Source organism: Brassica napus, chromosome C9 (assembly GCF_020379485.1).
Source record: "Brassica napus cultivar Da-Ae chromosome C9, Da-Ae, whole genome shotgun sequence".
Taxonomy (NCBI): domain Eukaryota; kingdom Viridiplantae; phylum Streptophyta; class Magnoliopsida; order Brassicales; family Brassicaceae; genus Brassica; species Brassica napus.
Window position 1 is genome coordinate 64256429 of NC_063452.1, and position 26086 is coordinate 64282514.

A 26086-nucleotide genomic window follows, 5' to 3' on the forward strand; every position below is an offset into this window, starting at 1 on the left:
CTAACCGAAATACCGAAAAACCGAAAAAACCGAACCGAAACCGAACCGATATCCAGATTGAACACCCCTAACTCTGAGCCTCGAACCCGACCCGGTTAACCCGGGTCGTCTTCTCGTCGCATTCACGTTTGATGCAGTCCTCTCCGGAAGGTTTAAATTTTTTTTCCCACTTGCGTTTGTTCTTGTCGTAAAGTCAGTCTTTTATTGAATATTAGTTAACCCTTTTGTCTGTTTTGGGGGGAGAACACAGGATCACGTCTTTTTTTTTTTGCGAAACAAAGCGAAGAGTTCTAGCTCGCAGCAACAAAGGCAGACACTTTGACGAAGATTGAGTTACAAGGGTGTCTAGTCTTCCTAAAAAAACAGACATACTGAGAAGAAGATAAAAGGCAAAGGCGAGATTGAGTTACATAATCTTCCTAAAAGTGTTAAACAAACACTCTTCTGGTTCTCAGAGATATATAGAAGTATGTTGATGCAGTCTGGTTTGAGGTTCCAAAAACTCTTAAATATCTAAATTACCTAAATGTATAAGAAATTAATAAATTTAACTAATTCAGATATTTTTGAATCATAGTTCAGATTTTTGGTTTAGTTTAGATTGTACCCGAACATGAAAGTACTAAGCTCTTAAATCCTATTCAGATATTTTTGTATAATGGTTTGAATGGAGTCTCAGTTTTTCGGTTCGAATTAAGGTCGGAACTTTGGTTTGGGATAAAATCGCCTATGCCTATTTGTATCTTTGTTTTTTTACCACTTTACATGTTTTGTTCCTCATTCATGAATCTTGGTTGTATTCTAGTTCAAACCCTTTTGCATTGAAAATTATCAACGATCTTTTATATAATCATAATCCAGGATTTAAGACCTTATCGTTATCTAAAATTTTTAAGCAAATATTTTGTTGTATAATTGGTGGGATACTTTCTATAATCAAACATTACAAAATTAGAAAATCAAAGAAAAAAGCAAATTTTGACTTTGACTGATACATAGTCCCGCCAAAGTCAAACTTTACACAAATGTTTTCCACCAACCACATAACACAATCAATATAAAAGCCGAAGTTTGCTTTCATCGCAGAAAGACACCACTTTTTGAGTCTTACATCACTCAGTCATGGGGAATATCTTCTGCTGCTGCACTAGAGGATGGGGAAGCAATGTTCCTCAGGCGACGGAAACAACTACTGATCAACCAAGATCACATTCACAGAATGTAACTAATCAGTCTGTATCCACAGGCTCGAGGTCGTATTATTCGGCCCATTCTTCGCCCAGAACAGAGTCGTATCGTGGCGGAGCAAGGTGAGATTAAGCCAAGTGTGATGAAGCAGTTGCTATTGGTGAATGGGACCAGTTATAAGTTGTAGGACATTTAATAATATCCAAACTTTATGACATGTAATGTAATATTATGCAACTTTGTGATCATACTCTTACTTTTATTTTATACAATCCTTCTTCAATATATATGTGTCCTCTCTTAAAGTGCATTGCTTCTTATTTTTTAGTAGACATAAAACAGCGAAGAAGATAAGACAAAGGCAAAGGTTACATTCATCATATTCTCAGGCCGCTTAAACACCAATATTGAAAACTAACTTTGACATGTTACGAGTTACGACCACCTACTTACTAGGAAAAATGATAAATACATGGCTGTAAATAAAGATACATACACCACGTACGACACGTTGACAAAAAGTACTAAGAATCTATGTTTAAAAAGTACTACCTCCGTTCCCGAAAGTAAGATGTTTTAGATTTTTTTCTTGTTCCACAAAGATAGATTTTCTATATTGTTAAGGTACTTTTTTATACTTTTGAGGAACATTAATTGAGAATATTTGAATTGATTAAATTTCATTGGTGGAAAGTTATTGGAAAGTGTATAATAAAGTAAAAAGTAATTTACATTATAAACATTTATTAAATTTTTAATAAGCGTGCATACTCTAGAAAATCTTACTTTTAGGAACAGAGGGAGTAGTATATTGTGACCCCCAAAAAAAAAGTAATAGTATATAACTTAATATGAACAAAAATCCAAACCCAAATCTACTCTTATTAAAGAGAAACGGTGGGGGCATTCACTGAATCAACGGATGTCAAGACCATACATGATTGAAGATTTGTCATCATTTTAACTCGAAAGGGTCCGACAGATTCATCCTTTAAACTGTTGTTTCTGGGTTTAGTTACTTTTGAACTAGGATGATGGATGGTGATCAAGATACAACTCGTCGCCGAGTAGAAGAACATGATGATGGTTCCTGCCAAGATGTTTCTCCTGCTGTAATGGTAGAGTTTTTCTCTGTTTTTAGCTGAGCCCTTGAGATCTTTTTTGAAAGACTTATAATGGTTTCTCCTTGATCGACCTTTTGTGAGGGAATCCAAGTGAATAATCATCTTCTTCGTTTTTGTGTGTTTTGTAGAATGGAGTTTCTACTGAGATTACTGAAGAGATATCACCAAGCCAACACGAAAGATGGCGAGACCTTGTGTTTGATATACAGTTTAGAGCACAAGAAGACGATTTCCTGACGGCAGATGGTTCCTTTACTCCTACTCCTAGTCCTGTCTCGAAAAGGCTCACGTTCTCTCCCATGGCAAGTCCTAGAATAGGGAGACGCGTTGGTTCCATGAGTCCTTCCTCGGCTAATCTAAAGAATGCCTTCAACTTCAAGAACCGGAACAACAATGCAGATATTGAGGAAGGTGTGGCATTGGTGTTTGACGGCAGAGAGAAGTCTAATGTTCCAAGAACATGGTCTCTCACTAATCTCTTAACTCCTAGAAAATCCAAGAAGACAGAGTCTTTACCTGCTACCCCTTTAGCTCACTCAAATCCAGAGTCCATGCACGGGAGCTATGCATTTTATGATCAATTTACATCCATGGTCAGTATCCTTTCTTAAAGAACTTGGTTATACTATAAGCAAAGTTGATCAAGTTCCAGTCATTAATAAAAGGTTTTTTAGTGAATAAATTTAACATTCATTCAAAAAAAAGTTACAGTCAATGTAAAAAAAGTTTTTTTTAGTGAATAAATTTAACATTTTTTCAAAAAAAAAAGTTGATCAATTTACATTGTTTTTGACTGCCCTTTTTGCTAGAAAAGAGAGCGGACACTGCCTATTCGCACACTGCCTATTCGCCGTACACGTTCTGTCCCAACGCTCATCCACAAAGATGGCAATATGAAGCCATCATGCCTTCTTCGTGTGATTCATACTCCATCTCGTGTGGACATGCATGAACATGACGATGGCGGAGAAGATGTTCCTGAAGAGGAAGCGGTGTGCAGAATCTGCATGGTTGAGTTAGGAAAAGATTCAGAAGCTTTCAAGATGGAATGCATGTGCAAAGGAGAACTAGCTCTTGCTCACAAAGAGTGCACTATCAAATGGTTCACAATTAAAGGGAACATAACATGTGATCTGTGCAAACAAGAGGTGAAAAATCTCCCCATGACACTTCTCCGTGTGGAGGAGTATCCTCAGGACCGGTCTAGTAAAGAAGCAGAGCATACAGAGATCTCAGAGATTATTAACGGATGGCAAGGTGTGCCGACTCTTGTCATGGTAAACATGCTTGCGTACTTTTGTTTCCTTGTGCAGCTTTTGTTCATGGAAATGAAATGGAGTGCCATTCCAGTAGCTTTACCATTCGCTTGCATTATTGGTTTTCTTGGATCAGCGACATCCTCAACAATGGGTTATAATATTTAAGAGTTCTTGAAACCTTTTTTCGAATTAATATTGTTAATTCATTAGTCTCTGAAAAGGTGATTTTGGTGCATGCAGCGAAGGAGAAGTATGTGTGGATCTTGGCAACCATTCAGTTCAGTTTCGTTGTCCTTTTCAGTCATGTCTTCTACTCAAGAATTTATGTAATGTCTCACTTAGATAGTTCTTTCTTTTTTTCAAGTGACATTGTTAAAAGCTTTGGTTCTCACAAATTCTCAACAACTGGTATGCAGGTTAAGCAGCCGGTTTCGTGCATTGTCTTAGCCACTATGGTTGGATTTGGACTCACCATGTTCGGCACAACGGTTATTACCATGTTTATCGAATGGAGGAGAAGCCATGCTCACCACCAGCCAACAAGCACTCATGTGGCTACACCACCGTTTCAGACAATAGAGTAGGAGATCCTACATGAGATTGAAACTATAAACTACTCGCTTTGTTTCATACTGATTGCTACTCTAACACTTTTCACATAGATTAAAAAATGATTGAAATATATTTATGTTTTTATCAATTATACATATTTGATTAATAGTATTTGAGATAAATAAAATTATTTGTAAAATCAATAATTTGATTAAAATTTTATAACAAGGAAAAATATTCAAAAAGGAGTATGTTTAAAGTTGAGACAGTGTTAAAGATTGTGCTATCATGTGTTATTGTTTTGATTCTAAATGAAATAAACATTAAGATTGCAGTTGAACAAAAACTTTCTTGATGAAAGAATGCAACATGTGTTTTGACTCGAGTATAGTTTGAAAGAAAAAAACTGAGTCTTTAGGTTACATGATGATGCCTTCATGCCTAAGTTAGAAACCAAAACCGCCAAAACCACCACCACCTCCACCACCGGGAAAACCGCCCTCGAAATGGAAGGTGTATCCACCACCTCCACCGCCGCCAAATGGATCAAATCCTCCATGATGGCCGCCACCTCCGCCCATCTCTTCAAGATCCTCTCCTCTGTCAAATCTCGCCCGTTTATCGTCATCTCCAAGAACCTGATCAATTTTACAAAAGTTAGATATTATACCCTCTCTCTCTGTATGTGTAAGTGAATGTGAAAGAGATTTTTGTTATTTGGGAACCTCATAAGCTGCAGCGATCTCCCTGAATTGGTTCTCAGCTTCTTCTCTATTGTCAACGTTTTTATCAGGATGCCATTTCAGAGCAAGCTTCTTGTATGCTCTTTTGATTTCAGAGATGGATGCAGTTTTGGAAATGCCAAGGATCTTATACCAATCTTTTCGTTTGCTCATCTTCAGTGCTTTCTCTGCTCTACCAAGTGCTTCATGTATCTCCATATCCTAATAACATTTAAACATGTGTGCTGCTGAGTTCTAAAAGATCCAAAGTTAAGGTTATAACAAAAGTAAAAGCTTTAACCAAACCTGGGAGCTTTGAGCTGCTTGCTTCAAATCCTCCACAGCTCCTTCCCAATCTTCAAGCAACAGTTTAGCTTCTCCCCTCTGAGGAAGTGGTAATAATCAGATCAATAACCTGATGATTTAATGAATATTATTTAATTGTTATGAAACCTGATGTAATGCTTCGGTGAGTTCTGAATCAATGTTAAGTGCTTCGTTGCAGCTATCTAAGCCTTCTTTTCCACGGCCAAGCCTCACGGAGACCTTGCACAGTCCAAGGTAGAGATGAACGTTATGCGCAGTGTGTTCAGGGTCCATAGCTATAGCTGCTTTGTAGTCCTCTATCGAAACTCTCAACTTTCCTTTGCTTGCATTATCTTCTGCCTGCAACAAACAACAAGTGGCTGGTAAAGCTCAGTGTTCTAATAGGAAGACAAAAGAGGTTTGAAGGAGGACTCACGCTTTTTGTTTTCTTGAGAAGTTTTTTGAGTCCGAAGTATGCTTTCTTCAGCTCGCTGTGTTCTGGATCAAGACGAAGCCCTTTTTGGTAATGCCTGAAACAGAGAGTTTATCAGTTTTGGATCCAAACACTCTCTCTGATTGAAATAAGTTTGAAGTTAACCTTTGAGCAACATCATGATCTGCTAAATAGTAATAGGCACGGCCACGAAGGAGAAGAGCTTCAAGGTTGTTTTCATCTTCCTTGAGGATATAACCAGTCTCTGAAATTGCAGCTGAGTAGTCTTTAGACACCATAAGGAGCTTGACTTTGAGAAGCTTTGCCTGTAAGTGAAAAAAAAACGATGTTGACGATGAGAAACTTTAAGATCAAAAGAGTTTAAGAGTTATTAAAAAGATATTAGAAATAGGATCGATCACCTTAGAGCACGCTGGGGAGAAGACAAGAACAACTTTATCAACAAACTCAAGAGCCTTCCCAATGTCCTTCGATTCATAAAGAGAAGAAGCAGTCTCCAAAGCACTCTTAGCTTGATGAAGCTGAGAGAGCTCTTTCTCAGCATTGGAATCGCCTGGATGTAGCTCTAGGTACTTATGGTAGCTATTTTCAGAGTCTTCGTATCTACAGCACTTGAACAGTAAAATTCAGGGCCTTTTCAAATGAAAACGAATGCCAACCTTTCCTTACCTGCAAAAATGACGAAGGACGGATGCACGTTTGAAATAAGCATCAGAAAGTGCAGGGTCTACTTCAATAGCAGCATTGAGATCATCCAGGGCATCGCTAAAACGCTTGACCTTGATGCTTTGTGAAGCCCTCTCAAATAACTCAGCTGCATCTACAGATTGACCATCTGTACAAAAATTACATAAGCAAAAAAAATTTAAAAAAGAACACACTCAACGACCATAGTGAAATGCATTCAGTGACATACAAAACAGAGTCCTCATCTCGAATCCGATCCAATCACAAGGAACCCTCAATATCCTCCACATAGCGAAGGAGATTGCCACAAAGAGACGAGAGGATGGAGAAACTTTCCAGAAAATATAGAATCAATTCGCCATTTCATGCAAAATTCTAAACCCTAAACATTCCCAAATCAACTAACATCGATTTTATCAAACGAATCCAGAAAAAAATTACCTAAAGCGGAGACGAGAGGATGGAGAAGAAGAAGCTGGCAAGCGAAGACGAAGTTGAGGAGAAGAAGAGTGTACGCCATTCCTCTCCACGCTAAGATATCCATACCCGACCCGATTCGTAACAGATCCATTCTCAATTTCAATTCATAAACATACAAGTGTGTGTATACGCGACCTTACACCCCCAAATGATTTGGAGTGTTCTGAATCAGAGAGGCGAACGAAGAAGAAGAATCTCTGATTCAAGCTCGCACGAACTCGCGTTTTCAGATTATCGTCCTCGATCGATTTTTAAGCTTTAGATTTTGATTTTGCAGTGCGACTGGTAAGAACACGTTGGTTTATCCAATAAATATGCTCCACGTGTAGCCTGTTTTAAGTAGGTCCTACTACCGTATACGTCTGCTAATGAAAAGCTAACACGTGTGAATGAGGTATTTACACGCTGGCCTAACTCTGCCACGTAAGGTTACTAGGCTATTGGGCCCCTAATGAGATTCTACACGAGATTTAGAAAATTGAGGGTCATAAATAGAACCTGACGAGCTCAATATGGGCTTTTGTCGTATTTTATGGGCCTATAATGTCAGTGTTAATAACCGGTTCAGTAACAAATTTTAACAAGAAAAAAGAGAAATTCAGGTTTAGCAAAAACGTACGAAATCCTATCTCCATGAAATAAATCGGATTTTTATTTCATTTTTTTTCTTCATAACTCTCTTGATTTGGATGAAAATAAACATTACTTTTCCAAAACGTTATTATTCTTAAAATGCTTTTAAACTTTAAAACTAGCTATTTAAATAGTAAAATAACATATAGAAATTAAAGGCCTACATATATAGCGATGTTGGTAGAGTGCTCTTTCTTTTCATGAATCCTTGCATTTCTGGCTTATGGTTAGTGTGGCACTTAGGCTTAGTTATTGGTGGGGAAATTAACTTTTACAATTATATATTGTGTTTGACAATGAAAAAGGAATAGTGCATGGATCCACAAAACGACATATTTCATTTTTTCTCTATCTCCTGTGGATGAGTTAGAGATAAGTCAAAATAAAGACAAGGCCTATATGTCTACTGAAAGCTGATATCGTTAAAAATATATTTAGTTTTTGCAGAATCCAAAGGAACATAGACCTCCCATCTCGAGAACATGGGTCTGCATCAAGTTACCTATATTGAAAGGAAATTTAAACAATAATGTCGTTTTTAGGTTTATGTAGTTCTATATAAAATTAAAATTGCTTCACGGATTACAGATTATAAAGAAACAGTTATGTAAACCTACGTAACTGAGATATTACTATGACGTTAAAAACTATAAGTTTACTTCTTATATTTTACCTTTGATGCGACATTGTGGTCAAGGAGAATGTTTTTAGGTTATTAATTGTGATATATCAAATTTGTTTGTGAATTAAAATTCTAGACGTAATTTTTTGGATTTGAGTGGATCATCATGAACATCAGAACATACCACAATATAACGTATGATTCTATGAACGACGTAACCAGTTTCTCTTCATATGCATCACTACATTCAAGTTGACAATGAAAATCATTATCTGGTAGTAAATAGCCTGGAAAGCCTGAAGATATACGGACCAAATACTCGAATATCCCAATAATTGTAATAAAGAAAACAGATAACATTTACAAAACGACAATATTGCGAAATACAAACCCATGCATGTCATGGTATAGATATATGATGATCATCATGAACATATTAAAAAGTACATAACATATAATGTAGGACAATGTCTTGTCAACCTTTGTCCCTACATTCCGACCGCTTCACAAGGGGGTATGATTCTTAGACTTGTCTCCTCAAAGAAACTTCCAGTCCTAAACCCCAAAAATTGTCCCACCATCTCTCTCGTGATCAAATCTAATAAAATCAGTCAATCGATCAACCCGACGATGGAGCAAATCTTGCAAGTTCCTGAGGCAAAAACGGACGGTGACCAGTTTGGTGAGGGTGGTGCTCGTTGCTCACTCCAAGAAAATCCCGGGTTAAACCCATTTGCTGAACCGGGTTTGTGCTTGACCGGTTTGATTGAAATCGATAGTTATTTTCAACACTATTATGGGTATCTCTTGGGACATTGGTGTTGAAGTTGTTGTTGAGTTGTTGTTGGATCATCACTGGAGAAGATGATCGAGGAGGAGGATGAGAGGCGGCGGATGAGGATGACGTCATTGTTGGGCCGGCGAAGATGGATGGAGCCGTGGTGGAGTTGCTTCTAGTGGATCCCATTTGTGCAGCTTTTTGTAAGAGAGCAGTGGCAGACATTGGGGAGAGAGGCTTGTTTTGTTTGGTTTCGCAGGAGGATGAGAAGAGTGGGGAGAAAGAAGAGTCTTTCGGAGTTTGGTGTTGTTGTTGTAGTGATGGTAGTGAAGCTGAGGTTTGTTGTGATGTTGAGGATGATGATAAGGTAAAATTAGGGTTTGTGGAACTAGTGGGAATTTGGAATTGTTGGTTGTGGTGGTGGCCGGAGAAGACAGGGAGGACTGATGATGAAGACAACGGAAAGAGATGGTGGTTCCCAGAGGAGGTCATTTGTACCATCTCGGATAAACCTATATGAAATTTAACATTTAAGCAAACAAAAAAATTAATATGAAAATTAGGAATATGATTGACATGAGATATGATGTACCTTGCGGATGCATTCCAGTTAGGTCATTTCCGAACCCTAAACCGAACTGAGAGATAGCAGCATTAATGTCGGGATGATGAACCCCTCGGTGGACAAATCCATGTGGAAGATTTGGATTATTCATAACATGTGAATCATTTCCAAAATTAAGATTCGTCGTCATCGTTGTTGTAGAGATCGCTGAATTATTACTAAGTGAACTCATCCTTGCACCTTCTTCTGTCAATGCATCGCAGAACGCTCTATGCGTAATGAAACTATCTTTCCTATAATAGAAAACGATAAAGGTTTTTAGATAAATTAATTAACAAGATGTGATAATAATAATAATAATAAATTTAACAGTTGTAAAAAAAAAAAGAAGTCAGACAATGGCATTGATTACTAAACATAGCCTTGAATTTGAGATCATTTGTAAAACAAACAAAGACATTCTTGCCGGATGAAGCATTTATTTCTCCTATGCAAAATCAAGACATGAAGACAGAAACAAACACAAAACTCGATTATTAAAATAAAAAGCATACTGTAAAACACTAAAACTCATCAGACATTTGTACATGTGTGTTTGTGTTGTCGATATATATATATATGTATAGTTCCTTGCCATGTTGATCGTGTGAATAGAGGAAAAGAGTGAAGCCAAATAGACATGTACACATACAAACACACAAAATAAATAGATGCTCATACCATCAAAATTTGTCATCGAATATCATACTCATAATTCATAAAGTATGCAGCTTTTTTGTCAAAATCTTAGACTAAAATAAAATAGTGCTCCCCAAAAGTCAGAAACTCTTCAATTAATGCTCTGCACTCTATCAAACTTCTCAACAGTATCAAATCACAAGACATGTACACACACAATCATACATACACTATAGCTAGATATCAAACATATACATCATTTATTAGTTTCTAATACTTACATTATTTCAATGCCTTGTTGTCCGATATTGCAATAAAAAGACTACCGAGTTCGAGTATAAACTTAATTAACTTCTACATCGACTAGCCAAAAGCCAATACCAAATAAATGATCAAATGTAGTAGTACCTGGAGAACAACGTGCCACAGTCGCACTTATACTCACGAGTGCCACAAGTTTTCGCGTGCGCCTTCCAATCAGATTGAACAGCATATTTCTTAGAACACTTTTCGCACTTAAACTTCTTTTCGCCGTGCTTGCGGCTATAGTGTTTCTTGATTCCAGTGAGGTCTCCAAGGGCCCTAGAAGAATCATGGTGAACACAAGTCTTGATAGGACATATGTATACTTTCTTCTTTATCACCTCTTTGTTGGACCGTTGCTTCAGCTTCCATGGAAGGTTGTGGCCACGGCGATGGAGTTGTAGGTTCTGGTCCCTTTGAAATCCTTTGTTGCAGATCTCGCACACGAATCTGTTTGTTGCCATGAGGGTGGTTGGCGATAGAGCGATGACATCCGCATCTGGATCTGTCCATATATATGTGTATAAATATGATGTACTATTTTCTTGTAATGAATATTTTGTTATAATGAATTCAACGATCTCTTACTTATATAGAGACCATAAAAGAAACAAACATATACGTATGTTGACCATTCGGATATAACCAAAGAATGGAATATACACAATATCCATATGCATATACATAAATATATGGGTAAGTATTTTAGCAAAACATATATATATATATATGGGTAAGTATTTCAGCAAAACATATATACAAATATATATATAAGTATATTGTGATGATGATTAAGGTGGTACCTGGGGTGCCAGGCTGATTTCTCTTCTTCTTAGCTGATGAAGAGTTTGGTTTAGCATTAGGGTTAGGGTTAGAATTAGGGTTTATGTCCTGGATATGCTGCTGAAGATGATGAAGATGCTGTTCTTGATGGACAAACCCTCCCATGGAAGATGAAATAGAAAATGGATCTCCTGGAATCATCTGCATATTTTTGTTCTTGATGTAAAACAGAGCTAGAGAACAAGAACTGGGTTTTGTTTTTTTTTGTTTTTATAAAACTTTGCAAGAAAACAAGAAGGTGGTCAGGAGATTTAGAACAGTATACAAACAAAATAGATAGTTAATTAGGGTTTAGTTTGTAGAGGGAGAACAAGAACAAGAGCATATAAGTTTCTTTTGGGATTTAGGGCTTGAGAATGTTTGAATGTGCTTGACTCTTTGGTTATGCCAAATGACAAGAAAATACCAAAGAAGATGAGGAAGAAGGCACGAAAGTATATGTATATATAAAGATTATATTGAAAGATGATTTGTTATTTAAAAACAAAAAACAGAACTAACGCATGAATAAAGTTTTTTTTCTAAATAATGGAGAGATTTGGGAGATGTTCTTATAGAGACCTACTTTTTTTCTTTTGGTTTAGTTGATCTATAATTTATTTCAAAAGGGAAAGTAATTGTTTACAATAGTATATAATACTCAGTTCAAAAAAAAATAGTATATAATACTAGTAATTTCTTCGGAAATGCCAGTCTCTCCCTTTCTAGCCGATCGCAGTTACATAGACACACGTGCATGTGTAAATCTTTTTTTTTTGAACTGGCTTTCATGTGTTGTTGTACATCTATGGGGTGTTTAAAAGTTGGGGGAATTTTTTTAAGGGAGATCCACATTGATACATTTATGATATTGTTATAAAAGAAGTGTATGTATATATGTTTTAGTTATGTTATGTCGATATTTTGGAATTTAATCATTTTATTAAAAGAAATTAATACATTTGAATAATTAATCTGTATGATTTTAAATGATTGAATTATTAATTATTACATTTATCTATCACTTTTTATTTGATATTTATTAAATTTATCTATCAGTCATAACTTATAAGATTTTAGTTTCTGGTATTTTTGTTATTTATGATAAGTTTAGTTATTTGTTGTTGATCCTTATATATATAGAATTGTTCATTTTACCATCTTCAAACACATATATGCATCTTATATATTAAAACAGAAGTCATAACCTTAATTCAATGTGATTTTTTAAAAAATGGACCTAATGGACCTATTACTAGAAAGTCATGTTACATTTAATCTCTAATCTTATCATTATTATAAGTCTAAATAACTCACTTTCAAGATTATAGGAACTAAATAATATGTCTATAACACAATAATGCTACATTATAGGAACTAAATAACTATCAATCATTTCCAAGCAAAAAAACGTGATCTGGAAAATCTGTTATCAATTTTTACTCATATATCATATACTATCGTGTTTGAAAGAGACTCCAAGGAGCAGAAATATTTCTCGAGACTTCTACACCTAATCAAGTACCTTTTTAGAACTAAACTAATTTCACATTGATTTGTGTTTTGTATATAGTTTATTTACAAAAAAAATTAAATGTTTAATTGAATTCTTTATAAAATTTACACACGAAGCTTTAAGTTTAGTTTTTGTTAACTTTCTTATTTTGTGAAATGTTTAATTATTGGAGATGATAATATTTTAATATTTTCCAAATTCTATTTCTATTTATTTATTCAATAATGAAATACTAATCCAACAAACAAAAAAAATATATAAGAAGAAATAAACACATGTGAAAGTTTGAAACAATTTATTTGATGGAGAACAAGTATACTCTAATATTATTATGTTTGAACAACCTTAATATACTCGATAATATAAATCTACGAAGCTAAAAGTTTAATTTTTTATTAACTTGTGAAAGTTTGAAACAACCAATTCAATACAAAAAATATGGCAAAATTATTATGTTTTAAAAAGTGATAAACACACCTCATATATATTATAATATATACCAATTAAGAATTGAAAACAAAATGTATATATAAAAATAAATGAAAACAAATACCCGAACACATACATATATAAACTCCTTTATATGTGATCGCCTAAATATGTAAAATACTCTTTTTAAGTCTGAATCTTTATCTTATTTATGATAATATTTTTTGCATGGTAACACAGAGTTGCCTTTCAAGTATGGTTTCTTAACGATATCAATTTCATTAGGTTAATAAAATCTTAACACTTCGTTGATAGATTTAGTTGCCAATTCCTCACAGCAGTTTTGTTAATTAATTTATGGAAAACTATGTTAATATGTACTTGCTATGGTTTGGACCCATATATAATTTTAATTGAACATAGTTTCAACTCCTACTTTATTATAAGTAGTAAAAGTTTTGTACATCCAAGAAATTGTATTTCACAGAGGAAAATGTTCTGTGTCCCAAGAACAAAGCATATAGGTAGATACAAAAAGTTCCCGGTTTTTTAAGGGAGCACCATCTTTGACTCCCAAAAAGTTTTAGGAACTCAAAAAGCCTTTTTGTAATTTGTATTCGTTCAACTATAATCTATACAAATATTAATTTTTTTTTTTTAAACTGGAAGTGTAAACTATGATTCATTGTCATAACTCATATGCCAAGAAAAGTGACTTAGCTTTCAACTAAATGTGATTTAGTGTTTTTTCTTTTTTTTTTTTTTGAAACACGATTTAGCGTTTTTTCTAAAAGTGATTTATGTTCAAATGTAATTAAGTGTACACGCAAGAGAAGTCAACATGTGGTACGAACGATCAGTATATTGACACGAAAACAAAGATCTACTGATGACCATCCCAGATCTATTGTCACCAATAATACAGCGATCAAATGATATATAGTCTAGTACTATTTTTTTTTTTTGAATCTGAAGCCTATTACTATACTACACGTAGTAAAACTATGTAAAAGTCTTGTTGGAAGCAGAACATGGTTCAATCACAGGTGAATTATTTATCTTTTGTGCTATCAATTTGAGCATAAAAGAGTAAAACAGGTCTGAAATATTACGAATTTGGATTTCCAAAATAACGATCATGCGCGTGGACATAATAAAGCTATTTGATAGATCTTGAATGGACTAAATGCTTTCTTCTATCAACTTATCATACAAGTTAGATCTTCCTAACTTCTTCTTCTTTAGGTTTGCGATATCGAGGAAGTGAGAAGACAGGGGAATGCCTTTAAGGAGATACTGGAAAGAAATGATTAAGGCATAATTACAGAGTTGGCCCAAACATGGCATGTTGCATGTTGTTTTGTACTGTGTTAGAGAGAGGATCTTTGGCATTTCCCGATGAAGACGATAGGACAGTCCGTGACGCCTGTCTCTCTGTCTGTGGGACCCTCTTTCTGAAGCTATGATTTTCATGCACATTTCTCTTCTTCTTTTTCTATTATCGAGTGCTCCCTTAGGTTCAATAAAATTTTTAGTATTTTTACACATATTAAAACACATTAAATTGTCATAATAAATGTATCGTTTTCTATAATTTTCAATTTTAAATAATTTTTAACCAATAATAATTCAATAAAATCAATTAATTTTTTTGAAGTTTACAAAAATTTTCATAGAAAACACTAAAAATACATCTTTCTGAAACAATTTTTTTTTTTTTAAAAGTCTATCATTAAGAAAATGAGGAAGTATAATATTTTCCTTTTAATCTTCAGTCATATAGACTTTGACTGAATGGTATATCTAGCGCAACCGTCATTAGTGGAAAATGTGATTCCTAGTTAAGCTGTAAAACTGCCAATCAGGTAAATCTATATTTTCCTATATTTTCTCTAATTACTATTCAATTAAAAGTAAAGTTAAACTCATTGTTGGGCTACATTTTATGAAAGTAGTTCTTGTGTTTCATTTTTCCTCTTTTTTATTTTCTTTCATTTCCATCTTTTTTTGTTACTTTCATTTACTCCAAAAGTTACCAATCACACTCCTAGCAGTTCATGAGCATCATGGTGATAACTATAACTGTTACTTCCAGTTTTTAGATTTGGATCCAAGTCTTAAATAGTGATGGCTTTCTAGTATTTGCTTACGCTGGTATAAACATCTTTTATATATTTTTGATTGTATTACATTTTAAAATTGCCTACTGAACATGGTTTACGTTTACAATTTTGATGCTTGATAAAATAATTATAGAATTTTCAAATTCAACGCTTAATATGTGTAAGAGGTTGTTATCTGAAGGATTGAAGGTGATGGTTTGATATATCTCTATTTCAACTCATTTAAATATCGATAATGTTTTTTTAATAAATAGATATATTATTTGGAAGTTATATGTTTATTTTATATTTATATAAACAGTTTTGAAAGGTGAATGCAAGTTTAAAATTCTCTGGCATCCCCACACTTCGCGCGAGTCCACTAACTACTACAATTACATCAAAATCATTAAGAATATTAAGGTCTGTTTTTTTTACTGGTAAAAAATCTTTGAAAAAGGTAACGCAGACATGCATATATGAGAAGATCGACGGTAGTATTAAATATAATTTCTGATAGTTAATTCTCGAAATGTAACATAAACGAACAAGTGTACAATAATTATACATATTTTATAGATTAGATTACATTGAAAATTCCATAAATAATGCAACTCAACCTCTATTTTGGCTTTTTGTGTTTGCCTTCTTTTGGTCCATTGGATGCTTTAATATTCCCTTCTTGGTATCCAAAGTTTGTATATACGATTTTAAAATCTCATTATTTAGGTTTATCATATGTACTTGATACGTCTATACAATTATACAAAATAAATTATTTTTGATTCAACCGTAAATTCTGGAACTAAAACTTTGATTCCAATATAAATCGGATTTATCTCTATATCTACTTATATAAGGTTGTTTACAAAGAGTTGGATTTGTATCTTTACAACACAAAGTTAGCATAAACATTGTTATATAAGCGTCATATTATGACTCCACTTGTGTCTTGTTAATTACTTACTTTGTGTAACAATTGTATTTGAATATGGATGCTGGTGTTGTTATAAAACTCCCTCCGGTCAATATTCAAATAAGTTAGACGTCACGTCATTATAAAAATATGATTTAGACGTTCCAAACAACATGATGGATATATAGCATATCTGCAAAAGTTGGTTTCTGGTTAAAAACTCGGAATAAAAGTTATTTTAGTTTACTTTGAAAGACAGAAAAGTCGCGGGCTGTGTTTCAGCTAGAACACAAGGAACCGACATGATTCTACCGACCCTTGAAACACTATACATTCTCTTTGGATTAGGTTGCATGGCCCTGTAAGGCTGTAACCTGACACATTTAACACTCTTGCCTATCCACATACCCGCGAGATAACACTTTTGTAGTATTTGGGCTAAAGTGGTTTGCAACCCAAGTCCATAACGTATAGCAGCGCGGTTTTGTACTTAAAATAGGACTATGCAGCAGTGAATAGTATCTTACTGTTTGTTCATTAAACAACTCCGAAATGATTTGAAAACTGTAAATAATGTGTAACTAAAGAAATACACACAAGAGTGCTTGAATCCCGAGACGAGAGATCAATAAGTCATTAACTTTTTCTCTTTATGTTTATGAAGCAATGTCTCTTTCAATATAGATCAAAGAAAATGGAAGTAAAGATGACACAATAAATAATAAGTGTGAAGAAGGCTCTTCTTCTTGTGAGTTTCATGTTTATACGAGCAGCTAATCTCACCAATGTCATAAAGTCTTAAAACAGTGGCTAAACAATGCTTTCCCGACCTGCAATACATGAAGCAAATAAGACACGTTTAAGAAATGATTACAAGAAACTGAATCAGATCTTCATTTGTTGGCGGCATTAAGCAATGCAAAAAATAATAATAATGTTACGAGGGATGATCAGATTAGCTAAATGAGCTACAAGAAGAATGACTTGAACTGGTTAAGTTCTACTATCATTGAACAACAGAGATGGGAGAACAAATTGTTTTTCTTTTTCATGTTTCCATTAGTGTTTCAATGAATCAATCAAACTGCTTGAATATACTTCTCAAAATCTTATAATCAGCATGCAGCAAGCATTCAATGAACGAATACACATGTCAAAAGTATGGCAAGCAAGCAGATGGATCCACATCTACAAGGACCAGATACTCCTTAGTACAAAATCTAAAACTGCGCTAAAACCGTAAAATGAGAAGACAAAAGAAACAAGCCTGGTTCTGAAAACTTCTGGATAAATTCATTTCATTTCATTCACATTCACATTGTACATCATGTGTTTATCTACTGCTAAAAGTGCCACACTTCCAACGAACGAAGCTAACAGATTCATATCCACAACTCGACTAACTACTTCCACTCGTTTAATTCATCCTATAGCAAAACAAGATGAACACAGTGATGAAATTTCAGAAATTACCAGAAAAATCAAATCAATCAGACTTAGTGGTGCCCTCCAAGTTCTTCCTAGCAGCCCTAGCATTATCATACTCAAACTTCAACACATCAGGAATATGAGAAGTATCCTTAACACACAGCATCCTCCCCAACGCACTCTCCTCAATCACCTCAAAATAACGATACAACACACTATTCACCACCCAGAACCAACTCCCCCCAACAACCGCCCCCAACGCCGCCCCCGCGAAAACCTGCACCACCGTGTGATACCCCAAATAAACCCTAGAATACATAGTAACAACAGCAAGACACCAGTGCAACAGATTCAGAATCCATCTGCTCCTCAACCCGAACCAGAACCCGATCCCTTTGCACCCCATCAAGCTGAAGTACGTCGCGAAGAAGAACATGAACTGCGAGTGGCTCGACGGCCACCCGTGCGAGTCGCAGGCCTCGAGCAGGGCGCACGTCTCGGGGCGGGCCTGCTCGACTGTGGTCTTGATGAACTCGTTGATGAACTGCGAGATCACGAGGCCTACGCCGAAGAAGATCCCTTGGAGCTCGCGGCGGAAGAGGAAGTGGGAGACGAATCCGCCGAGGCTGATGAAGACCGGGACGAGGGAGATCCACGCGAGGAAGTGGCCGAGCTGATCGCCGCGGCGGTAGCGGACGTGTGTGAGAGTTACGGCTTTGAGCTGCTGTGGTAGGTCCATTTGGGTGGGTAGATCCAGAGGAATCTTTGAGCTTCTTCGTCTTCTCCTTCCTTAAAGTGACGGAAACGTGGATGAGAAAGAAAATGCCAGACGGTGAGGCTCCGGAGGAAATGTGGATGCGTGACACGTGTCACGTGCGTCACGTTACATTACGGTGTACGCAAGCGACAAGTTAGAAGTCGACACGTTATGTATAGGGTTTGCCACATCAGCAAATGCAGGTTTGGTCAGTTTGCTTTTGAGATCGCCTTTGGATTCAATTATTATAATAAAACTTTAAAGTTAAATTGCTATTTGCCGACAAAAGACGAAGAAGCTGAATTGCTACTATTTTTTTTTCAATTTTATCGTTGACCAAAATAAATAAAAATTGCTATTTTATCTATACTTGGAAATACAAACCAGTCATTCAAAAGAAAAAAGGAAATACAAACTTGTTTTATACTCCTTAGCTGTGAAACCTAATTGTCTCACCAACCCTAAAAGTTAGAGATGGTGGACGAGACACGAGACGGAGACGGTGGCAGCATCATCGCTAGACACAGCTCCGATTCTCCCCCAGACACCAAACCAGTCGACGAAACAGTGGAAGGTGTTGATATCATCAGCTGTATGCCGCATGAGATCATCCACCATATCCTCTCGTTTATTCCAACTCAGTACGGGATCAGAACTTCCGCCTTGTCCAAAGCATGGAGGCATGTTTGGTGCCACACACCTTGTCTCGACTTTGATTGTTTCAACAAATATGGACATTGGGTAAAGTTTAAGGGTCGAGATATAAACCAAACCCTACGTTCCTACAGAGCACCGAAAATCACGAGGTTCAATCTTAGTTCGTGCATGCATTACCGTAACCCTCAGAGTGAGATGAATAGCTGGATGGAGTTTGTTGTGTCCCGTAATGTGGAAAAGTTGTATCTGGTCTTGGATGGTTCTATTCATTATCGTTTACCAGATTTCTTTTATCGTAGTTCATCCTTAGAGAAGCTCAGCGTGAATTTTGATATGATTCCGGAATGCACAGTGTCTTGGAAATCTCTAAGGAAGTTGGCATTGAGGAGCTGTAATCTCAATGATGAATCTATTGATAATATTCTCTCTGGCTCTCCAATGCTTGAAACCTTGAGACTGATTTACTGTACTGGACCTCAGCGTCTTGATCTGAGTAAATCACGTACTTTAAGGAGATTAATTAAAGATTCATTGGTACGAAGGGCATATGGATATTGATCGGAACGATGATCAAAGGCTAGACGAGATTGTAGCGCCTCACATCAATTATCTGAAGTTGAAAAGTTCTTATAAACCATTGACTTTAGTCGATGTCTCTTGTTTGATGGAAGCTAATCTTGACATCTTCAGGAGACATTCATCTTCCTGGCAATTAAACACTCCTTTCAGAGAGAAAGCTGATTTTCTTCAAACAGGGGTCTTAAAGATGCTAGCAAAATTACAAAACGCAGAAAGGCTTTCTTTTGGGGGTTCCCTTCTTCAGGTTTGTATGCTCATCCTCTCTAGTTATTTTCTATAACGTAGAATCACTGTTTGTTTGATGATTAATTAAGGTTTCATTGTTTAACAAAACGTTTAAAAGCCAAATAAACATCATCCGTAATATGAACGCTTATTAAATATCAAGCTGGTCTGTAACAAACATTTTCATTAACCCGTGAGAGGTTCTCATTGTTTTTGCTAGATTCTGTCTCTCGCTGAGCTCCGTGGTGTTTCTTTCCCTACGTTCAAGGTCCAAACATTGACGCTTAAAACCAGGTTTGCAAAATCTTCTGTTCCTGGTATAACAAGGTTACTACATAACTCACCTGGATTAAAGAAGCTAATAGCAGTACCAACACACATTGATGACATTGACATAGAGGTATTTTTCTTTTCTTTTATTGTATAGTACAAAGACAATGCATGCTATTATGCTAATATGTATGTATGCGTTGGAGTAACACTTTTGATGCTCTGCAGGATTGGTATCTGGACAACTATTTGGAGTCACAAGGCTTGAATCCAGATCAATGTTGGAGATCAAAATATGATGTGTTTCCTACCTCAGATGAGTCTGATGATATGATTGTACGTAATGAGGAATCATCGTGGGAACTCGTGGTGTCGTTCGTTGAAATGATGCTGAGAAATGTAACGACACTAGAGATGTTGGTGGTAGGGTTGAAACATATTGACCGGAGTTTTAATGATTCAAACTTGTTAGAAGATTTGCTTCAGATGCTTCCTAACAACAATTATGTCTCCATCGTGCTCAAACGCTAAGCATTTATATGAATGTTACAACATTTTCAAGAATCTTACGTAGAGAAGTTAAATGATATATATATGTATGTGTGTGTGAATATCAGAGTGAAATTTGCAGTTGAAATTTTGGGTGTGTAATAGTTTTGTTTTGTTTTATTTCTCTGTTAAACTAACCATTACATGGCGTCTTTCTCTCAACCAATATGTATGTTCATTAAAAGCTTAGAGATAAGACTGCTAACTAAAAGAACCGAAAAAAAATTGTACACATTATATGTGATTTGAGTTTAAAAAATAATAGTATTGATTATTTGGGTTGTACGCAGATCGAAACAAATATGCATTCCACCTGATCTTTTGTGTGTACTTTCTAGGAATATATGTAAATTAATACTATGGCATGACCCTTGAGCTGTTGAGCATGTGACAGCCTGTAGCTTACCCACAACGCTGAACTTGAGGAACAAAATGAATAGAGAAGGATGATCCGATGATATAAAGATTCAAGGGGTATAGTAAATCCATACATTTAGGCTTGAAAACACAAGAAGTAATGGGAAAGTTTTACTTAAATCTCTTGCAAATTTAGGCTTAATTTCTGAGCATGGTGGGTTTATTCAAATTCAAGGGTTGATGGTCTATCTCGAAGATGACTTTGTTGGAGAGGATGAAGAAGGGCTTGTAGATCCTGAAAACATGAGCCGGAACAAAATGCGATTCAAATACGATGATGATGATTGATTATGCTGAATGAACGTGGGCTTTTATGTATGTACATGGAACTGTTTTGCACCTTCTTTCTACAATAAACAACTTGAGTTTGGGTTTGACCCACGCAGTTATGCATGTATCGTTTGAAATCGCCTTTGGATTCAATTATAACTAGAGGGTCATCCGTGCGGATGTTAATTTTTATTGTTTTATAACTAGAGGGTCATCCGTGCGGATGTTAATTTATAAACCCATAAATTATTTGGATATTTTTAGGTTTCTACAAATCTATTCGGACCCGGAAAGATCCGAGTCCAAACTCCGTCCGAAATTAAAAATATCCAAACAAAATTTAATTTTAAACCCAAAAATCCGATATCCAAAAAAACTGATATGTACCCGATGGGTACCTGGATGCTCATGTCTAACTGATTTTGTAAACAAAAAAAAATTATTAGTCGGTTGAATTCTTGTCATGAATGAATCAATTTCATTCAAACTTGTTAAATTATTTAGGTTAACACGTAAAATAAATGTTGTCAAATTATTATGATAAATATAATTAATGAAGTAATTAGGCAGAGCGAAAAAGGAATGTATATGTAATAAAAATACTTAAAATATATAAGTTCTATTTTGTATTTTGTAAAAAATAAATTCGAATTATTTGAAAAAGACAATAAATAAAGTGGTTTAAATTAGTTAAAAAGAAAGAATAAGATGTAAAAAAAAAATTTAAAATATGTAAGTATTTTTTTGTATTTTAGTTTTAATATAATATATTGGTGCCCAAGTTAATATTAATAATTAATTAAAATCTTGAAGAATATTGGTAGTATCCGTGTATTGTGTTTTCTCTATATTTTATCTTCCAAATCGATTGGTTTGCTTGTATTAAATGATATTGACTGTTACTCAAATTTGAAACTCATGAATTAATCATTTTTTCTTCAAAATATGTAAAAAAAATATGAATACTATTATTTATTTCGTAATGAAAATAATATATTGGAAATTAAACGTATTCATATTCAGCCTTCTACAAAATATTTTTAAAAGAGATGTATTTTAAATGGTAAACTTCATATTATTGTGATGAAATCCTAAATTGCAAGTAAACATCTTTAGAATATTTCTTTTAACTGTTTTACAAAATTTGATTACTAACGTTTTGTATAATATGAGAGATAGGCAAGATATGTGTTTTTTTTTTTTTTTTGATAAATCCTATCGGCTGATCCGGTCGGCCTCGGGAGGAACACACTTAGTTATAAAGAGTGGACTGACTACCACACTGCATAACCCAAGTTTAGAATACCTTCCGACTAATGCCAGAGGGTGAACCGATCATCTGTTACGATCAGTGTTTTTAAAACCAGACCGACCCGATGGTTGAACCAGGTTCGACCATGACCCAGATACATAGCCGGGTTGAGTCTAATAATTGGTTCGACCATGAACCGTCACGTAGTCAGATTGGATTTCAGAGTTATTAAACTGATAAAAATCATTTAAAACTATCAAAAATATATAAAACATCCATATAAACATAAAACTAGATTATATTTACAATATTTATGTTTTAAATTCATTTATATTTTAATTATGTATCATATTTACTAACATTAATTTTAAATTTATACACTAGAAATATATTAACTCAGATTATTGAAGCAAGTTTGACCCGGTCGAACCATATTGAACCGTGACCTAAAAATTATCCGGTTCTGCTTCCGGTCCGGTTTTAAGAATATTGGTTACGATCCACTATGTAAACCACTTGGGCCGAAACCCAAACTCAGACCGGCCAAGATAATGTATCGTATAAAGATAATATTAATTGTTGGCAGGAATAGATTCAGGGTTTAACGATATGTCTGAGGTATATACTTTATAATTTAGTTATCTTTTAGGGGTTGTATAGTATATAGTTATGCTTTAATGGTTTTGTGTATAGTTATTATTTTGCTTTCAACGGAATAAATATAGAGTTTAGTTTACGTGTAAAAAGTTGATTTACAAAAAAAAAAAGAAGTTGATTTACAATACACTAAAGAAAGTAAATAATAGTGGTTAAAACTTTTGATTGTGTTTTGTAGCATAGGATAGGAACGTTAATAATTGCTAAATCGTTTGTCAAAAAGGTCAATAAATACTGCAATGTTATTGGCTACTAAATCATGGATAACGATTTGTTTATTTTTTGATAGATTTTAATTAGTTATGTTAAACTAAAATATAGGAATGGCATGGTATGTAATTACCAAAGAAAATCATGGGCAAAATCTTATTCGTACTTCAATTTTAATAGAACCGAAAACGAACCCGAACGCTCACCCCTAATCACTATTATATATCCCATATGTGTCATCATAGGTTACAAAAATATGTGTTATCATATAATTAATCGTATTTTATACGTACCATCAAATAAGTAATCTTATAATTAATAATATTTTATACGTACAATCATATAAATAATCACATATATTATATTTTTAAATTTTAATGTGAAATATAAAAACCATAATTTAAGTTGGTGTTTGAAATTGAACTTTGTATTGTACTATATATATTATATATATTGAAAACATTTTTATAATGGTTATTGAAAAATATGTTAGTAAAAATCAAATTTTGAATATATTTTTGATGTAAATCAATTTTAAATTACTATTTTGATTTGAATATGTATATCAAGTAACATAAGTCTATTATTTTTTAATACAATGTAATGGACTTCTAATTTTTTTAATAGCATAAGTCCATTACTTTTTTTTCCTAACTTACTGTTACCTACGTTTCCAAACATCATTATATTTATTTTTTTACTATTATCAATGTTGCCAAACAAAAATTTAAAGTACTTCTACTTTAATAAAATAGATGTTAAACTTTGGAAAAAACGCGTAGTTGTTTTCAAAATTAAATATATTTTTAATGAATTTCTATATAAAATAGTGTTAAGGTTTGGGCACATTAGGCCCGGCTCAAGAAATAAAATTGATCTTGTGCCACTTTAATTGTTTTTTGTTTAAATTAGTATGTAATTTTGAAAATTAGACCCTCAAATGTATAAAAACTTCAAAAATTTGATCCTAAAATAATAAATAAATTTTAATAAAAAAGATAGGACCATGTGCATATGCACCTAGTGCACATACTCCAAGCTGGCATTAGGCACATTTATCCAGAATTGCGAACCAAACTGTTCCAAACTGAAAAATAGCATAAACCAAAACTGAACTAAATATCATAAATAACCAAACAGATGTATATTTTTAGTACCGAAAAATTGAAACGGAACCAAAAAGCAAATGGATACCTGAGCATTTTTTCTCGAAAATAATATTAATGATGGAAATAATCATTGTTATCGTAGCAGTTAATACATTTGGACTGAAATCATAATAGCGATAACTTCCATTTTTTGGGATTACTTGATTAACAAGTAAATCAGCACAGCATTAGATCTTCTATTAACCCAAGTATATTAGATATCTTCGAACTTTTCACCCCATCTCCATGTATCTTTGAGCCAGTTGATAACTTCCATGTTCATAGTTTCCCGATGGACCAGTTTGCTCACATTCTGATTGTCTCCTTCAAATATGATTTGTGTATAACCTCTGCTCCAACAACTCATCATTGCTACTGATAAGGCTTGTAGTTCACTTTCCAAAGCATTCCTTGGGAAACCTGTTTTAGCTTGACCTCCTCCTTTATAAACACTAGTAAAAAAAGTGATATAGCCACGTTTTTTTTGTGGCTATGACTGAAATTTTGTAGCTATATGACAAATTTGCTACGAAATGCCACTAAGGATAAAACGTGGCTATACGATCGTAGCAAAAAAAGACACGTTTTACTACGTTTTACTACGATTTGCTACGAACGTAGTGAAAAAAATCGCGTTTTACTACGAAATATGGGCGGTTTAGCTACAAAACCAAACCGTGGTTAAAACGTAGCGGTCTTGAAGATGCTAGCGGCCTTGACATTTACATTGGACATTCACATTACCGTGGAATATACCCTCCTTTCAATCTGAAAGCTGATATTTTTCAAACAGCGGTCTTGAAGATGCTAGCAAAATTACAAAACGTAGAGAGGCTTTCTTTTGGGGGAACCCTTCTTCAGGTTTATATTTTTTACCATCCTATTTCTAGTTAACTACGGACGGCTAAAACTTTCTATGGCGTAGAGTCACTGTTTGTTTGATGATTATAAGCATTTGTAATAGGTAAAGATCAAGTGGCTAACTAGTTTGTGACAAACATATAGATTTATATGTTTCACTAACCCGTACTTGACCTTCTCATCATTTTTGCTTGATTATGTCTCTCTCTGAGCTCCGTGGTGTTTCTTTCCCAATTCAAGGTCCAAACTTTGACGGTTGAAACCACGGTAGCAAGATCTGTTATTCCTGGTATAACAAGGTTACTACATAACTCACTTGGATTAAAGAAGCTACTAGCAGTACCGGCAGTATACACTTGGGTAATTAACGAAAATGTCTTTTTCTCTTATTTTCTTGTATACAAGTAAAAAGACAAAGAACAATTCTCTCAAATAACTATTTTTAAGTTTTTGTCACAAAAATAACACTAAGAAAAGAAAATAACCAAAATAGTCCATTTTTATTTTGAAATTTTATATATTTAGTTTTTATTTTTTTTAAATTTGAAACAATATCCCCAAAAACACACCATTTAACTCTAAACTCTAAGTCTAGATTAGTTAACTTTAAGGTAAAAATGCATTTTTACCCTTTAATAACACTTATTTTGGTCATTTACAATGCAAACTA

General features: G+C 34.4%; 6 protein-coding genes across 7 annotated transcripts; 3 read left to right on the forward strand and 3 right to left on the reverse strand.

Annotated features, from left to right (window-relative positions):
• The first annotated feature begins 2068 nt into the window (after window positions 1-2068).
• Window positions 2069-4271, forward strand: LOC106408821. Of its 2 annotated transcripts, none has more exons than XM_013849516.3 (5): window positions 2069-2306; window positions 2441-2905; window positions 3122-3722; window positions 3812-3897; window positions 3988-4271. In XM_013849516.3, the coding sequence occupies exons 1-5, from the start codon at window positions 2220-2222 to the stop codon at window positions 4153-4155; spliced, it is 1407 nt and encodes a 468-aa protein (XP_013704970.1). In that variant the 5' UTR covers window positions 2069-2219; the 3' UTR covers window positions 4156-4271. The 2 variants fall into 2 exon arrangements, with proteins under 2 accessions (XP_013704970.1, XP_022567732.1); XM_022712011.2 differs by having other exon boundaries at window positions 3122-3589.
• Window positions 4272-4458: 187 nt separating this feature from the next.
• LOC106411304 (dnaJ protein P58IPK homolog) lies at window positions 4459-7050 on the reverse strand. Its single transcript, XM_013852046.3, has 9 exons — window positions 6734-7050; window positions 6275-6440; window positions 6007-6208; window positions 5750-5910; window positions 5588-5681; window positions 5299-5511; window positions 5152-5229; window positions 4849-5067; window positions 4459-4761 (listed from the first exon to the last, which is right to left on the reverse strand). Exons 1-9 carry the CDS (start codon window positions 6861-6863, stop codon window positions 4570-4572), a joined length of 1455 nt encoding a protein of 484 aa, XP_013707500.1. The 5' UTR covers window positions 6864-7050; the 3' UTR covers window positions 4459-4569.
• Window positions 7051-8343: 1293 nt separating this feature from the next.
• Window positions 8344-11706, reverse strand: LOC106407536 (zinc finger protein JACKDAW-like). The gene is made up of 4 exons (XM_013848408.3): window positions 11155-11706; window positions 10457-10856; window positions 9398-9663; window positions 8344-9317 (listed from the first exon to the last, which is right to left on the reverse strand). The coding sequence occupies exons 1-4, from the start codon at window positions 11339-11341 to the stop codon at window positions 8647-8649; spliced, it is 1524 nt and encodes a 507-aa protein (XP_013703862.2). The 5' UTR covers window positions 11342-11706; the 3' UTR covers window positions 8344-8646.
• Window positions 11707-16765: 5059 nt separating this feature from the next.
• LOC106407176 (lipid phosphate phosphatase gamma) lies at window positions 16766-18440 on the reverse strand. The gene is made up of 2 exons (XM_013847980.3): window positions 17610-18440; window positions 16766-16966 (listed from the first exon to the last, which is right to left on the reverse strand). Exon 1 carries the CDS (start codon window positions 18301-18303, stop codon window positions 17623-17625), a length of 681 nt encoding a protein of 226 aa, XP_013703434.1. The 5' UTR covers window positions 18304-18440; the 3' UTR covers window positions 16766-16966; window positions 17610-17622.
• Window positions 18441-18560: 120 nt separating this feature from the next.
• On the forward strand, window positions 18561-21488 carry LOC106408819 (putative F-box/LRR-repeat protein At3g28410). The gene has a single exon (XM_048768385.1). The coding sequence runs from the start codon at window positions 18796-18798 to the stop codon at window positions 19534-19536; it is 741 nt and encodes a 246-aa protein (XP_048624342.1). The 5' UTR covers window positions 18561-18795; the 3' UTR covers window positions 19537-21488.
• LOC111198211 (putative F-box/LRR-repeat protein At3g28410) lies at window positions 19643-20583 on the forward strand. The gene is made up of 3 exons (XM_022712015.2): window positions 19643-19801; window positions 20003-20182; window positions 20281-20583. Exons 1-3 carry the CDS (start codon window positions 19643-19645, stop codon window positions 20581-20583), a joined length of 642 nt encoding a protein of 213 aa, XP_022567736.1.
• Window positions 21489-26086: the final 4598 nt, after the last annotated feature.